General features: G+C 38.8%; 1 protein-coding gene across 1 annotated transcript; it reads right to left on the bottom strand.

Annotated features, from left to right (window-relative positions):
* Positions 1-5596: 5596 nt before the first annotated feature.
* Positions 5597-16605, bottom strand: LOC117393232 (uncharacterized). Its single transcript, XM_033991424.1, has 15 exons — positions 16590-16605; positions 16372-16478; positions 15722-16000; positions 15538-15631; positions 15364-15431; positions 15038-15277; positions 14896-14943; positions 14705-14815; positions 14338-14412; positions 14182-14250; positions 14037-14108; positions 13888-13953; positions 13521-13586; positions 10247-13279; positions 5597-10150 (listed from the first exon to the last, which is right to left on the bottom strand). Exons 1-15 carry the CDS (start codon positions 16603-16605, stop codon positions 5597-5599), a joined length of 8898 nt encoding a protein of 2965 aa, XP_033847315.1.
* Positions 16606-16868: the final 263 nt, after the last annotated feature.

The following is a 16868-nucleotide window of genomic DNA, read 5'->3' as shown; positions in this document are numbered from 1 at the left end:
AAGCGCGCAACTTCGTGGCAGCACCGCGACCTTGCACAGACTCCTGTGTCCTAGCAACCCATGCCGTAGGCATGGGACATGCATATTTGTTCTTGCTAGCATGTCAGCGTCAACATTGAGTCAATGGGCGAAGCCCATTGACTCAATGTTGACGCTGACGCAGCGCGAAGCGCTAATGTACCCAAACACACTCCTGGCATCGAGCCCTATCCAAGCCCCCATGCCGCAGGCATGGGCCATACTTATAACTGCTAAAATGAATGGAAGTCAATGGGAGGTCAATGGCGGACCCCGACGTCATGGCGAATGACGAGCGCGTTAGCGCTCGTCATTCGCCATTGACCCCACGGTGACGTGGGGAAAGTCAAGAGCTTTCAAAAAACGTATAATATGTGTTTCTAATGTTTTCGGATATATTGTTTTTGCTAAAAATATTATTATTAGGCCCGAGCCTGGGACTCCGTCCCGGCGAGGGACTCATTAAAACCGCGTCCGGAGCGTGGAAAATGGCAAAAATCAAGTAGTAAACACGCCCCGACATGGCAGTGAGTGGTGTCAAAAATTAGAACTCGACGAGCTCTAATTGTCACAAAAGACCCCGAGAAAAAATAACGAAAGACGACTCGGTAGCGCCACCTCAAACTTTGATTTTCATGGGGCCTATGGGAGCCCGACTCGGAAAAAAGTCAACGTAAAAATCCGAAACTCACATAAAAAAATAGTACATGTCGGGACATGACAAAAATGATATTATGGCCCCGCCCTAAAATGTACAGGACGTCGGCCATATTGGATCAAACCCGGGAACGACAAAAGTGCACACCCTCGCATTCAGGACATTTTCTCTCACAGTTTTCATCACACACACTTCAAATTTGGTCAAATCCCACTAAACCCATGTGTGAGTAAAAATTATCAATTACATTTTGATTATGACTTTGGGTGTGGTCAGGGTGAATTTTCAACAAAATTGCTAATTTTGGAATATTTCAAAAAAATATTTCTCTTTCACACATTTTTTGTTGGGAAAACGCTAATACAGCGTTTATGCACATTTGTGAGTTGAACGCAATGATATGCAAATCAAGGCACTCTCTCACAAAATGGCTCTCTAGCGCCCTCTTCAAATTTCATTTTCAAAAATTCGTAGAAGACAAACGCTTTGACGTGGACGTGTGAAAAAAATCACAGGGGCCTTATTTGTGATGGGGCACAATGTGAGAAAGTCACATGACTGTAGCTGTTATGGTTTAGGAGAAAAATAATGGGTGGAAAAAAAATGTCCATTATTAGGCCCGAGCCTGGGACTCCGTCCCGGCGAGGGACTCATTAAAACCGCGTCCGGAGCATGGAAAATGGCAAAAATCAAGTAGTAAACACGCCCCGACATGGCAGTGAGTGGTGTCAAAAATTAGAACTCGACAAGCTCTAATTGTCACAAAAGACCCCGAGAAAAAATAATGAAAGATGACTCGGTAGCGCCACCTCAAACTTTGATTTTCATGGGGCCAATGGGAGCCTGACTCGGAAAAAAGTCAACGTAAAAATCTGAAACTCACAGCAAAAAATAGAACATGTCAGGACATGACAAAAATGATATTATGGCCCCGCCCTAAAATGTACAGGACGTCGGCCATATTGGATCAAACCCGGGAACGACAAAAGTGCACACCCTCGCATTCAGGACATTTTCTCGCACAGTTTTAATCACAAACACTTTGAATTTGGCCAAATCCCTCTAAACCCATGTGTGATTAAAGATTAACAATTACATTTTGATTATGACTTCGGGTGTGGTCAGGGTGAATTTTCAACAAAATCGCAAATTTTGGAATATTTCAAAAAAATATTTGTCTTTCACACATTTTTTGTTAGGAAAACGCTAATACAGCGTTTATGCACATTTGTGAGCTGAACGCAATGATATGCAAATCAAGGCACTCTCTCACAAAATGGCTCTCTAGCGCCCTCTTCAAATTTCATTCTCAAAAATTCATAGAAGACAATCGATTTGTCGTGGACGTGTGAAAAAATTCACAGGGGCCTTATTTGTGATGGGGCACAATGTGAGAAAGTCACATGACTGTAGCTGTTATGGTTTAGGAGAAAAATAATGGGTGGAAAAAGCGTTTCCATTATTATTATTATTATTATTATACTTACCGCTTTGAAGTCATTTTTGACCCCCTGAACGTTAACGAAAAGTCAATTTTATTGAACCCAAAATTCAAGGTTGGTGAAAAATTTATTATTTTGATGTTCAAAAAAATTAATGTTTCAAAATGACTCAATAGCGCCATCTCAAAATTTGAAATACATTGCGGCAATGAGAGACCTTTTTCATCGTAGACAAATGAAATTTGGTACAAACATAGAACATGTCAAGACAAGTAAAAAATTATATCATGACCCCACCCTAAACCCTACAGGAAGTCGGCCATTGTGGGCGGAACCCCATTTTTTCCAAATTTTAACTCTCACATTTGGATTTTTTACGCCGTGGATTTTCATTCAAGAAACTTGCAAATTGGTCAAAATGAACTAAACCCATGTGGGATTATATGGAACTGTCTTGGATTTTTCTACATCATAAAATGTGGGTGTGGTCAGACAGCAAAGAAAAAAGCAATATTTTGAAGTGTTAAAGTGCGCATAACTCACACATGCAGTGTCCTATTTCCCGGCATTAATATACATTTTGTTTGAAATCTTGATCTGCACGAAATGATATACAATTTGCATATGTCAGATTTTTTTTTGCTCCACAGCGCCCCCTTGAACTTTTGAATTGGACCAAAAAAATTACTTTGACGTAAACATTTGAAATTCAACATGGACATTTGGCTTGGCAAACTAAACAAAAAAGCCAAAGAGAACATACCTCTATTTTCAACTATGTTACCGTGGTAACATAATAAATGTGTCTTTGAAATGAATGGGGTTCAGAGTACTGGACTTGTTGTAGACTAAATAGATGTGCTACACTCATCAAACTTAAGCCTAAAATTCAAGATTGGCAAGAAATGTTGTATTTTGATGTGCAAAAAAATTAAGGTAACAAAATGACTCAATAGCGCCACCTCAAAATTGGAAATACATTACGGCAATGAGAGACCTTTTTCATTGTAGACAAATGAAATTTGGTATAAACATAGAACATGTTAAGACAAGTAAAAAATTATATTATGACCCCACCCTAAACCCTACAGGAAGTCGGCCATTGTGGGCGGAACCCAATTTTTTCAAAATTTTACGTCTCACATTTGGATTTTTTACACTGTGGCTTTTCATTCAAGATACTTGCAAATTGGACAAAATGAACTAGACACATGTGGGATTACAGTCGACTCTCTCAAAGTCGTAAAATGTGGGTGTGGCCAGCCTGCAAAGAAAAAGGACGTTTTTGAAATTTTAAATGGTGTGTAACTCACACATAAAGTTACCCATTTCCCGGCATTAACACATGTTTTGTTCAAAATCCTGTTCTGAATGCATAGATATACAATTTGCATAGGTCAGAATTTTTTTTTTTTTCCACAGCGGCTCCTTGAACTTTTGAATTGAACCAAAAAGATTACTTTGACATAAACATTTGAAATTTGGCATGGCCGTCTGGCTTGGTAAACTGAACAAAAAAGCCGATGAGAACATACCTCTGTCTGCAACTATGTTACCGTGGTAACATAATAAATGTGTCATTGAAATGAATGGGGTTCAGAGTACTGGACTTTGTTGTAAACTAAATAGATGCTCTACACTCATCAAACTATGGCCTAAAAATTTTAAAGCCGATGAGAACATACCTCTGTCTGCAACTATGTTACCGTGGTAACATAATAAATGTGTCATTGAAATGAATGGGGTTCAGAGTACTGGACTTTGTTGTAAACTAAATAGATGCTCTACACTCATCAAACTATGGCCTAAAAATTTTGCATTTTCATGCGCAAAAAAATGTACGTATCAAAATGACTCATTAGCGCCACCTCAAAAATCAAAATACATTATGTCAATGAGAGACTTTTTTCATCATAGACAAATGAAATTTGGTACAAACATAGAACATGTCAAGATAAGTAAAAAAATATATACCATGACCCCACCCTAAACCCTAAAGGTAATCAGCCATTATGGAAGGAACCCCATTTTTTCAAAATTTTAACTCTCACATTTGAATTTTTTACACTGTGGCTTTTTATTCAAGATACTTGCAAATTGGACAAAATGAACTAGACCCATGTGGGATTACAGTCGACTCTCTTGAATTTTTCAAAGTCGTAAAATGTGGGTGTGGCCAGCCTGTAAAAAAAGGACGTTTTTTGAAATTTTAAATTGTGTGTAACTCACACATGAAGTTTCCTATTTCCAGGCATTAATACATGTTTTGTTCAAAATCCTGTTATGAATGCATAGATATACAATTTGCATAGGTTAGACTTTTTTTTTTTGTTCCACAGCGGCTCCTTGAACTTTTGAATTGGACCAAAAAAATTACTTTGACATAAACATTTGAAATTTGGCATGGCTATCTGGCTTAGCAAACTGAATAAAAAAGCCAATGAGAACATACCTCTGTCTGCAACTATGTTACCGTGGTAACATCATAAATGTGTCATTGAAATGAATGGGGTTCAGAGTACTGGACTTTGTTGTAGACTAAATAGATCCTGGCCTAAAATTCAACTTTCCCAACAGAAGGAGTAAACCAAAAACACAATTAAAAAAGATGAAAAATGTGTCCGTGGTGCCTTAAAAAGTCAAAATATATGAAGCCAATGGAAGAAGAGGTCAAACATTTTTAAACATACAAAAATGAAACTTGTCATGACAATAGCACATGGAATGATGAGTAAAACTGTATTATGATCCTATCCTAAATTCAGCAGGAAGTTGGCCATATTAGGAATAACCGCATTTTTGCAAAATTATACTTCTATTACTTTTAATATCTCCAACTTGGAATGTCTTTCAAAAGACTTGAAAATTCGTTAAACTAACCAAGAACCATGTCCAATTAAATATTAATTTGTAGATTTTTGATGAATTCTAAAATGTGTGTGTGGCAAATCTACAAATCAGTGGGAATTTTTAAGCATAAAAATGTATTTATTTCTCATAGGTGATGTCGAATTGAGCCAGACCCAATGAAACATTTGTGTTCATTGATGACCTGAACACAGCGATATCAAACTTGTATATAGCTATGATATAAAACTGCTTGACAGTGCCCCCTTGACACTTTGAATGGGGCCACAAAATTTTGTTTATTGCAGACAATTCAAATTTGGTATGGACATCCGACTTACAATACTGAACATAAAAGCCAATGAGAACATATCTGTATTTGCAAGTATGTTGCCATGGTAATGAAAAAAATTATATATATATATATATATATATATATATATATATATATATATATATATATATATATATATATATATATATATATATATATATATAAAATATTGACAGAACTAATGTTACAAACAGACTTTTACATAGAAAGTAATGAACACATTTACAATAAGCAGAAAATACAGTCTGAATTCATATTGCACAAAAAACAAAGACATTTGGATTAGAAAAAAAAAATCTACACAGACTTCAGCTTAAGAGAGCAGACTATGCCCTGATGATCACTGAAATATGTTGGAACAACCTCTGATGAAATCTCATATTGTTGAGATTTGACATAGACATGATCAATCAAAGTGCCTCGTTCTGTAGTTGGAGATGTGACATTCTGAACATATCCATAACTGCTCATGAAATTGCACAGTGATGATGATTTCAATATGTCATCATTGAAATCTCCCATAACCACAATGGACTGACTTTGTGCCTGTAGCCAAGTTAGCAGATTTTTCAAATTCTGCTTGAACACAGACATGGGATATGTTGGTGGACGATACACAACAGCAACTAAAACCTGATGATTTACATTTTTGTAAATTAAGCACTCCAAATTAAATTGGGGTACATCAGGAAAGTGACAGTTTGTGTTGTGTGAGCAATACATGCCCACTCCACCATGATGTTGACTTTTGAGTGTAGTAAGAGCCGGATGCTTGCTGTGTTCGTATGCCAGACTTCGTGGACGGCTGTGAAAACTGTAACCGTCTATGTCAACACTATGAAGTGCAGACTGAGATGTTAACCATGTTTCTGTCACAGCTATACAGTCAGGCTGTAAATGCAGCGTCGATGACACCAAATCAGGTAAATGTTTTACTAAACCCTGAACATTCATCAAAAACAAGGTTAACACATCAGCTGACTGTTTGGCTTGTGACACATTGTCATCCAAGAAGCGTGGCATAGCTTCCAAGGCATGTTTTACCTCATCATTACAATAAATAGCCTTCTCATCAAAGTCCTGGATAATAAGGCCATCTAGACTTCTTACACGACTTAAAGCCACATAAGATTGTCCTGAGGCAAACACTTGCTTTAGCGACACCACAGCATTGTCAACAGTCAGGCCTTGTACTTTGTGGATTGTAACAGCCCAGGAAAGTGCAAGAGGAAACTGACGACGTTTCCCCCCTTTGCTGTTAGCCCTTTCCTCCTCTGGCTGTATCCGTGTGGAGTTTATTAAAGCAGGTGCAGTGGATGGGTACTTCTTTCGTCTCTGTGTACCAACATTGATGTCATCAAACTGAACATACACAGCTTCAGGAAGTCCATTTCTTTCTGTTTCACTAATATGTGTTACAGTTCCGCAGACTCCATTGACTAATCCATCTTCCACATCAATGTTTTTACACAGCATAACTCTAGCAGGAACACCCAAAAATAGCTGTTTCTGCAGACTGGTGAGGTTGTCTTTACTGTGAGGTGTGACTTTGCTTTCCATTTTTCCAGTTTTCCTGTTGTAGTGATAGTCCTGTGCATCTATTGTTTGATAGTCAGGACAAGTGGCTTGGAGCTGGTTAAAGTTATGTTCATTTACCTGTGAATTTGTTGGAAAAATATGTAGAGCAGAAGACTGCTCTCCAGTTTCACGACTTTGTAGAATGTGGATGTCTTCATGAAGCATGGGTGTCCCTTTTGATCGTGTTCTTAATCGGTTCAGTAATTCTGCAAATGTGGTATCCTTCTGTCTGACAATTGTTTTCAGTTCAGCCATTTTGAAACTTGACCAAAAATTCACAGGTAGATTGTTAGTGTACAAGCCTTTTGCCATAACTGGTGGTAACTGATAGAAATCACCAACTGCTATAAGGCTGACATTTCCAAAAGGGGAAACATCACCTCTTTGCTTGATTTGCCTCAGCCGTCCATGTATATATGTGAGCAGTTTATGAGAAACCATTGATATTTCATCAATGATTACTAACTTCAGGTCAATATATTTGGCACGGAGAGAATTGAGTTTTTCTTCACCTAATGGTATGTAGGGAAGTGTCACATCTGTTCCAATGCTAAATGCACTGTGAATTGTAGATGCATTTAGATTGTATGCTGCCATGCCAGTGGGTGCTGTTATTAAAACACTCATGTTATCTGGGTGATGTCGCATTGGAGCAAACAGACGATTGGCTTCGTACTGAATGGCCCGAATCAAGTGACTTTTCCCTGTACCAGCGCCACCAGTGATGAACACATGTAAAGGTTCTGGATCATTTCCATTGACTTTTTGTATGCACCATTTTTGTATTTTGAAAAATATAGACAGCTGGATGTCATTTAAAGATCGAATTAAATCCAAACCTTCAGCTCGAGTCATCGCATTGTGTTGTTTTTCTAAATGAGCAGTTTCTTTGTTAGCTATCCCTAAATCAGGAATATGGGTCAAGGGTTCTTCGTCATCCAGTTTAGTCTGTGCAAGTTCATCAGTGGCTTCCAAACGTTCTGCTTCTTGCTCAGGACAAAGCATGGCCCAAGCATCCTCTAATATTTCATTAGAGTCCAGATTATTTTTAATCTCTTCCAAATCTTCAGTTTCAATGTCATAGTGAGATCTGTTTGAATTCACAATTGACATCACTGAAACGGTCTGGTTGCCAAGCTGCACTGTGCCTTCTTTGTAGAACTGTTCAAAAGAATGAAATGATGAAGGTTTGAGGTCGTTATCATGACGATAAGGAAAAAACAGCTGTAACAGGCTCTTGTAATATAGCTCAGGATTCTTTGTTTGGGAAAACCGTGCATAGCGCACAACAGCAGGTTTGGTTCTGAATCGCTTTGAAATATATCCACATGAATTCTGTAACTTGATCGCATTTTTGGATTTCTTTTCTGATGTACTTAACACACGGTATTCTGATGCAAATGTGGCTATGCACATATTATCAAAAGTGTCATTCTGTGGTCTGTTCTTATATCGATCCACAAATCCAGTCATCCAAATGTCATTGTTTCCTGACTTTTTCAGTTCATTTAGTGGTTTGGTGAGTTTGAAAATTGTGTCACCTGTGGGGATAAACACAACTTTCCTTGAACATTCTTTCAGGTGCATTTGAGTGATTCTGTACACAGCTTCTTGTGCAGACACATCACGGTTGTGGAGGTAGGCTTGACCAATCTTCTTCATAGCTTCTTTGGCATCAGAATTTCCCTGTTTTGTGGCCTCTTGGTGTGTTTGTTTCAACAACAGCCCCATCTCTCTCTCAGATTTGGACATATAGCTGATAATATAAACGATACAAGCATATACATCAACCACATATTGGATGTCCATGTTGGCATTCCAACATTTCAACAAAAGTGGATTATATGGATTAATCCAAATTTCATTGACATCTCTTTGCAGGACAATTTGCATGCGTTTTTCAACACATTTAAGTGCTTTTTCCCATACTTCCTGCGTAATGCCAACATTTTCAAACAGTTGCTGGATACTCGTAATGGGATTGTCTTTATCCAGAAGTGCTTTTTTAACAGTTGTCAGTATTTTCATTGCATCCTCTTCTTTCATAAAGTTCTGTTCATTCTGAGAGCATATGCATTCCACAGTGGCTTTATTTTGTTCTTGGCTGTTTGTTGCAGTGTCACCTTGGCACTTTGGGCACTTTGGCATTTTCTGTTTTTTGGTGATGAAAGTACGTTCAGATACAGGGCGTGGGAAATTGAACCGGCAGGCTGTATTCTTTTTCTTACAGGTTTTCGAATGGCGTTGAGAATGTTGCTGCACGGAGGTAACAGTTTCAGCTAATTGATGATCGAGGGTGGGTATTTCACATGTTATGTACTTGTCGATGAATTGCACCACTTCTTCATCTGTGTTTTTTCCAATCTCAGGAGCATCTTCAATCCAAAATAAAGCGTGTACATGGGGTGATCCACGTTGTTGAAATTCTACACGATAAAAGTAATCTTTAATCTTTCCAATTGGATTCAATGAAGATAGTAACACGTAATTTAACAAGAGATGCCACCTGTAGTCAAACATGCGTGCTGCAGTGACAGGGCGATTACGCAACAGTTCACACCTTTCTGCATACTCCAAACTCTCAGAAGTTTCAGTTCTCCCCTCTTGCTTCAAAATTGAATTTAAAAGCCCTCCCCAGCGCAAGTCTGCAGACGAAAAACTGCAAAAGAAAGTTGGTTTTCCCAGATTCCGCACCATGGCAAGTAAATCTTTTTGTGCACCCTGCCAGAAGCTTGGAGTACCTCTTATAGGCCTTAGAAAGCGATATCCTTCATCAGTCTTAATGATATCCTGCAAAGACTCAATTTTTTCTGGAGCATTGTCTTTTTGGCCTGCAGGGTTTGTGTGTCCTTTGCGTGATGCTATTGACACTTGCTGAATGACTTGCTGAACTTCTGACATGTATTGTGCAAAAAAAATGTATTCAACGCACTTTGCAAACCTTCCATCAGCGTGCAATATTCTGTTATTAAAATATCGTGCCAATGTCAAGTAGTACTGTCTGGGCGTATGATAAGTATTGTTCCCTGATGGAAAAAGATATGGAAAGGATTTTGCTTCATTATCTTTATCTGACAAAATACGCACAGGATTGTTTCCTTCAGCAGGTGCCAGATTAATTATATCTTCAAAACCCTGATCAAGAGTTTCTTGACCAAGATCAACAGGCATGGAACAAGAATCTTGATAAATACAGTGGTTCTGTCGGTCATGTAGAGTTTCATCTTCTTCATCAGGAGACTCAGTTTGTTTTGAATTATTGTTCAAGACTTCTTCAGTGTGTTTCTCTTCTTCATGTTGAGTTTTGTCTTGTGCATCTTCAGGGGAACTGTTTTTTTGTGCGTTATCATTAGAGTCGTCTTGTGCTTGGTTTTCTTCTTCTTTAGCAAACTCATTCACCCATTCTTCATTTATTTCTATGTCTTGATAATATTGATTGTTTTCCTTTAAATATTTAAGTGCTTCTTTCAGGTGATTTGTGTCGACAAAGTGATATTCATAATGTCCTTTGTAAGATAGCTTGCGCTTTAATTTAACACGTAACAGACAACCTTCTAGATTTGTCCGAGGCAAAACAGAACAAGTATGATTTACTGAAGAAGGGATGCAAAAAATTGGTCCGTGGCATCCATTTTGACCACCCTTTGGTAAAGCTAATACTTTCATAAATGGAATGTTTAAAGCAATCAAATGTTTTTCAAGATGATTCAAACAAGCCAACTCAAGAGGAACTGAATCCAGTTGTAAATTGTTTCCCCACCATTCTGCTGGGGTTACACCTCTTCGGATCTTTGAATGACAAACCTTGCACATCCAAAGCTCACCTCTTGATTCTTGTAATGGACATGGTGCATTGCAGTCAGAGGTACATTCATGCAAATACTCATCTGAGACACATGTTTCCGCCGTTACTTGAGCTGCTTTGTTTTTGTAGTTCTTTTGTTTGTATGGAACTACTGCTGCTTTAAACATGGATCGGAAACATACACAGCAAATAAATTCAGGTCCATCGTTGGCTTTCTTTAAAAATTCATTCATTACAATGTTCATCTGATCAGCCAGCACTTTTTCTTGAGTTCTTTTGAATCGTTTTTTATCCAGGAGTTTACGTCTGAAAATACTGTCTTTGTGGTATTTGGCTTTGTTTATTGATTTTAATTTTTGTCGAAGATCAGGGTTTGCTTTATAATTCCGGACACTCTCAGCTTTAACTTTATTTTGGTGTATCAAATCACTTTTGTATTTTTCACAACTATATGCTTTCAACTTCTCTTTATGTTGCAGGTCGGTTTTGTATTTTTCCACACTCACTGCTTTCAACTTCTCTTTATGTTCCAGGTCGGTTTTATATTTTTCCACACTCAGTGCTTTCAATTTCTCTTTATGTTCCGGGTCAGTTTTGTATTTTTTGACAGTCTGTGCTTTTAATTTCTCTTTATGTTCCAGGTCATTTTTGTATTTTTCCACACTGTATGCTTTCACACATTCTTTATGTTGCAGATCAGTTTTATATTTTCCAATACTCCTTCCGTTTTCTTTCAGTCGATATTTGTCCTCTTCGTGATACTTCACTATGAGAAAGTCTCTGGTCTTCTGTGCCTTCTTTTTCCTTAAATACTTTGACAAAATGATCTTTTTATTCTGATGTGATCTGTCAATAGTATTTTCATCAAGAGGATTTGAACTGAAGACACTCGTTGTTGCATGTGCTGATCTTGTGACGTGTCCCTGGGCCTCACCAAACGTACACAGTTTATAACAGTCATTTTGTTGACCTTGTTTGACACAGACAACATGTTCATAATGAGCTCCGTGATTCTGTAGGTAGATGCCTTCAGCAGACTGTTGTTTTCCACTGTTTTGAAATCTTAACCATTTGCCTTGATAGAAGGTGTAAATATCAACTCCAATGCAATCAGCTGTGGCTTGAATTTCAGCTTGTGTTGCCCAGGTGTTTACATAAGACATCTTTTGCAGTTTAATGTACTCTGCCACAGTCAAATGCTGATGTTCTTCATTCAAAAGGCAGTGATATTTTTCAGGATTCTTTTCTATGTGCTTCACTGCGTTCAGTCTGATTCTTCTATGGTGTTTCTGTGTCCCACTTATGGCTTGAGAAATGGCACGGAAGAAACAGTTACCATCTGCAACAATCTTTTCATTATGGCACGGCACTCCAGCATCCCCAGCGCGTAAGGACTCTTTAACATTGCAATTTTCAAATTCAACATGAAGAATTTTGCAAATTGCCTTGCACACTTTTTCAGAAAGAGGATTAAACTGCAAAGCATTTTCCTCATAACCAACGATTGTAATGTCATTTGCATCATGCAGTTTGGCTTTCTTGACAATTGGAGATCCACTTTTTAACTCTGTGTCAACCCTGGATCGCTTTTTGTGCAATGGAGATTTCATTTGTGCTCTGCCACATTTGTGTCCTACTTCTGGTAAATTTTCCTTTGTCTTGAATCCAGGATCACAAGCTTTCAAACCAGCCGTGTCAGTTGCAGCAGTACTTTCAGTAACACAGGAACTGGGGTTACTTTTAAGTTCAGTCACACCATGAGGACAGCTCAGAGTAGGCTCAACAGTCACACCATCACAGTCACACTCTTTCAAAGTCACTGCCACGCTATTGAGCTCAAACTCAACATTTGGCTCAATGAATCCTGCTGCAAGTTGGATGATGTGGTCATAAACTTCACTGATGCTCGTGAAAAACACCACAACACTTGAACCATTGCCATCTACCATCCCAGATTTACTGCGTGCATGGGAGTCCACAATAGCATACATGCCATTTTTAGCGATAATAGCACATGTACTGCCTGACATGGTGAAGAGACAAGCATTGTCAGTAGCAAGATGTTCTTCCAGAGCTGTCTTCAAAGTGACAAAACATACTTTTTCCACAGGGTTGGTGGCTGAAAGCAGACGTCCAATAACAGTGACCATTTTCAAACAAAACGTCTTGCCAAACAGCTTCTCCTCCTTTTTAAAATCGAAAGCTCCCAAATAAGACTGATCCCCAGGAATAAGATGCTTCTTTCTTATGTACAGACGATCACCTTCCAATAAAGTCATGTTTAGATCTTTCTGAGACCATTCATGCACCTCCCGCAGGTGTGTGTGTTGAACAATTGCAGCCAAAGCAATGGCCGTGCACTGCTTTCCTCTACTTTGTGGATGAAATATTGTGTGTCCTTGATGAAATGACCCAACAATATTGTCAAACTGAGGAGCTTTGCTGTCTTCATGCTGCAGAGGCTGTAGTTGAACAGATGCTTGTTTTTCATGGCAGGAATCCTTCTTAGCCACTTTTGCTTTGCACTCTTCGGGTGACGGCCACTGCAGTCTGACGACAGGGACTTGCTTTCCACAGCAGACCTTTTTCATTGGTACCTAAGAAACAAAAAAGACAACAATGTTATTACATTTAATTTGAAACAGTTTCCTATTAAAAAAGACGCTCATACATACACATACACGCATAGACATAAACATACACGCTCAGCAGCACACATGTAGCATTCACACTCAGAAACACAGCATGCATAAAGATTAAATACCACAATGTTTAATCACTATTATGTTATGTTATAGCATGTTATTTTCTTTTATTATTAGCACTTTATTAACACACCTGCATATCTGCTTCTCTTTGAACAGGACTGGAGGTCCTCCTGGGTCTCTTCACATCAGGCTCCTCCTGCACACACACAATAGATATTGTTATGAACATGGTGTAATCACATAATACTATTCACTATCACTATTCACTACTAATACTCACTACCACTGATATCCCCCCCCCCCCCCTCCATAGTTTTGAAATGACCCAATTTACTATTTAATTGGACCAACCAATTTACTATTTAATTTCTATTAAAACTCATACACACTCAGCAGCACACATGTAGCATTCACACTCAGAAACACAGCTTACACATACAGATTAATCACTATTATTTTGCATGCCATTTTATAGTATTAGCACTTTATTAACACACCTGCACATCTGCTTCTCTGTGAACAGGACTGGAGGTCCTCCTGGGTCTCTTCACATCAGGCTTCACCTGCACACAGAATAGATATTGTTATGAACATGACTTAATCAAATAATACTTGCTTCGATATAAAACATTCTGCCTGAACATACCACTTCCACGGCCACTTCAGGCTCTGTGCAGGTAGATGGACGTAGTGTCACTGTCACAGCATCAGTCTGCACCTAAAACAGAAGATTTCAGATTTAGATATATCCAGACACCCCACCCACAGACATGTTTTGAAATGATATATACCTGCTGATCTTCTGTCGGTGCTGTGTTGATAGCAGGTCTGACTGGCGCCTCTGCCACAGTTGTCTCCAGCTAAAAAAGAACCAAATACCAATTAGACAAATCCAATCTTGTATTATGTATTTTCTATCCAAATATGAAGTAAATATTTTATCAAACCTTTTTCAGCACAACTCGAGGTTGCCAGCTTGATGTTGAGCTCGCTGCTTCCCCAACTCTGGCTGCATGCTTCATCTAAAAACATAGATATTGGTAGTTATTGTCAAACAGTTTTCAATTTCATTTTCAACAGCACATATAACCATGATCTTGTGATATACCTGTCTCTTTGTCTGTCTTCTACTTGGCACGGCAGTCCTTGCTTGACTCACCTATATTGAAATAACACATTTATGTTTTAGATCAACAAACAAAAACTATATTTAAACAACATTTTTATGTTTTAGATTCACAAACAAAAACTATATTTAAACAACAGTTTTATGTTTTACATTCACAAATCAATACATTTGCCCATTTGTTTTACCTTCTTTGTTGCCAGGGTAGTTGGGTTCTTTGAGGTTGCAGGAGTCTTCTGCGGTGCAGACAAAACAGCAAAGCGGCCAGCAGACACGGGAATAGCACACAGACCAGTGACCTGAAAAATATGGTTTCAGTGAGGATTTTTAGACCTAACATTGATTGATGAATTGAAAAATAATGTTAACATTTACTAACCTGTCGCAGGGAAACATTTCTCGTGGTGGCAGTCGACTGTAGACTCTTCTGAAAACATAAAGTCAGTTAGCACTTTCACATAAGAAATTTGGCCACAGCACATATAACAGAGCATATATTTTCTATTGTACACTTTCTCTACCTTTCCAAATTCCCAGCCCTCAGAGTCCGTCTGTGGAGTGGTAGATGGGACTCGGACTGCTCTGGATGTGGGACAGGTCACAACCACATCTGGGGTCTTCGGCAGGGGCTTCACACACGGGGCGGCAGGTGTCTTCGGACTTGAGTGGGCAGAATCCACGGTGCTCTCAGACAGCTCCCTGATGGCCTTACAGATCAAGTCTGACAAGACTCGCATGCCTTCAGGTACACTGAGGTGGATCTGCATAAAGACAATAACATGAATTATTACACTGCTCTGTCACACATACATTATGTCAACACACAAACAGTATTTGTATTACTTACACCATCCTTAGCCCAGAGACGCAAGTTCTTCATAGGAAAGCTGTCCACACAGAAGACATACTGCAGCCCTACAAAAACACATAATACAATTTAAAATATACTCTTCTCTATATATACTCTATATATCTCGATACCCTATTTGACTTTTACTCAAGCACGTGTACTTTGTCTTACCTTCTGCCTCTGCTGCTGCCTTGTACGCTTGACGAAACTGGTTCTGCTTGGTCACACTGACCACATGACGAGCCGGGAAGTCAACCACACATGTCTAAAAAAATACAAAAATTTAGCTCACAAACTATTTGAGGTGACAGTGTGTTTTGGTGGTAACAAATATGACACAGTCGGGAGTGCATACCTTTGGGCAAAGACGTTTTACTGTAGACAGAAGACTCTGGAAGTTCTTCTGTGCCCGCTCCACTGTCTGGCCCCTGGTGGAAGAGTCGTTGCCCGTAGCCAGCACCACACATTTTGACACGCGTTGGTCAACAGTGGAAAGGCATACGTCAGTCTCTAGGGTGTCAGCTGTAGCACCAGGGGAGCAAATGTACCCAAAGGAGTATGGGCCATCTGCTCTGATGTCCACATCTCTCTCCACGAAGGATCTGAGATGTGAATCCCCGATAACCAAGACCAACTGGAAAACAAGAACAGCATTTATTAAACACTGAAGTGTGTAATATTAACCCAATTTACTAATAATCTATCCATGCTTACTTTTACACCAGTAAATGTACAATGTGTTTGCATCTGCTGCTACAGTGTGAAATACAACCATGTTTTCTTTTTTAACAACTCCCAAAACAACATTTCGCAACTCAGCTGATGCCAGTTCATATGTTAATGGAGATGATGGTGGCTGTTGAGCCATGGTTAATTTGCACAATTAATATGAATAGGCTGGCAGCACTGCATTTACACACCTGGCTGACAGACTAAAATAACCTCTTAAAAATGTCACATCACTGTGTCTACACACTATAAACTTTTAAAATAAATTGGACATACCTCCTTGTTGGGGGATTCAGGTGGGATGCAGACTCTCAGCTGTTTCCCGGTGAAAGAGGAGCGTGTCCAGTGGCGCACGGCAGGACGCCAACCAGTCCCAATCCCCACTGTAAAGATACAAAAACATTGTATACTTAATTTCATCTCTACAACTTGTAATTAAACTGCTCACATACACAACACAACCAGTAATAATATAATACAAAATAAAGCCATACCAAACATAGGAGACATCACGAAACTCTGGCAGTGCTTAGAACAGAACACCTGAACAGCACCTGTTCAAAACACCTGAAACAACAAACAAAAATAAAACATTTTAAATGGTTGAAAATACAAAATTAGTACGTAATCAACATTATAATGTCAAGACAAACTCTAAACACCTAGGAGGTTAGTAATTTGTCCAAGAAACATCATGTTGTTTATTTGGCTCTGATGAGATCAGATGCACTTTCCCAAAAACATAACTATGCTTCATTTTCAAGTATTAAAGT

This window comes from Periophthalmus magnuspinnatus, chromosome 24, assembly GCF_009829125.3.
Source record: "Periophthalmus magnuspinnatus isolate fPerMag1 chromosome 24, fPerMag1.2.pri, whole genome shotgun sequence".
NCBI classification, from domain to species: Eukaryota; Metazoa; Chordata; class Actinopteri; order Gobiiformes; family Gobiidae; genus Periophthalmus; species Periophthalmus magnuspinnatus.
The sequence above is the reverse complement of the archived record's forward strand: the minus strand, read 5'-3'. Positions and strand labels throughout refer to the sequence as shown.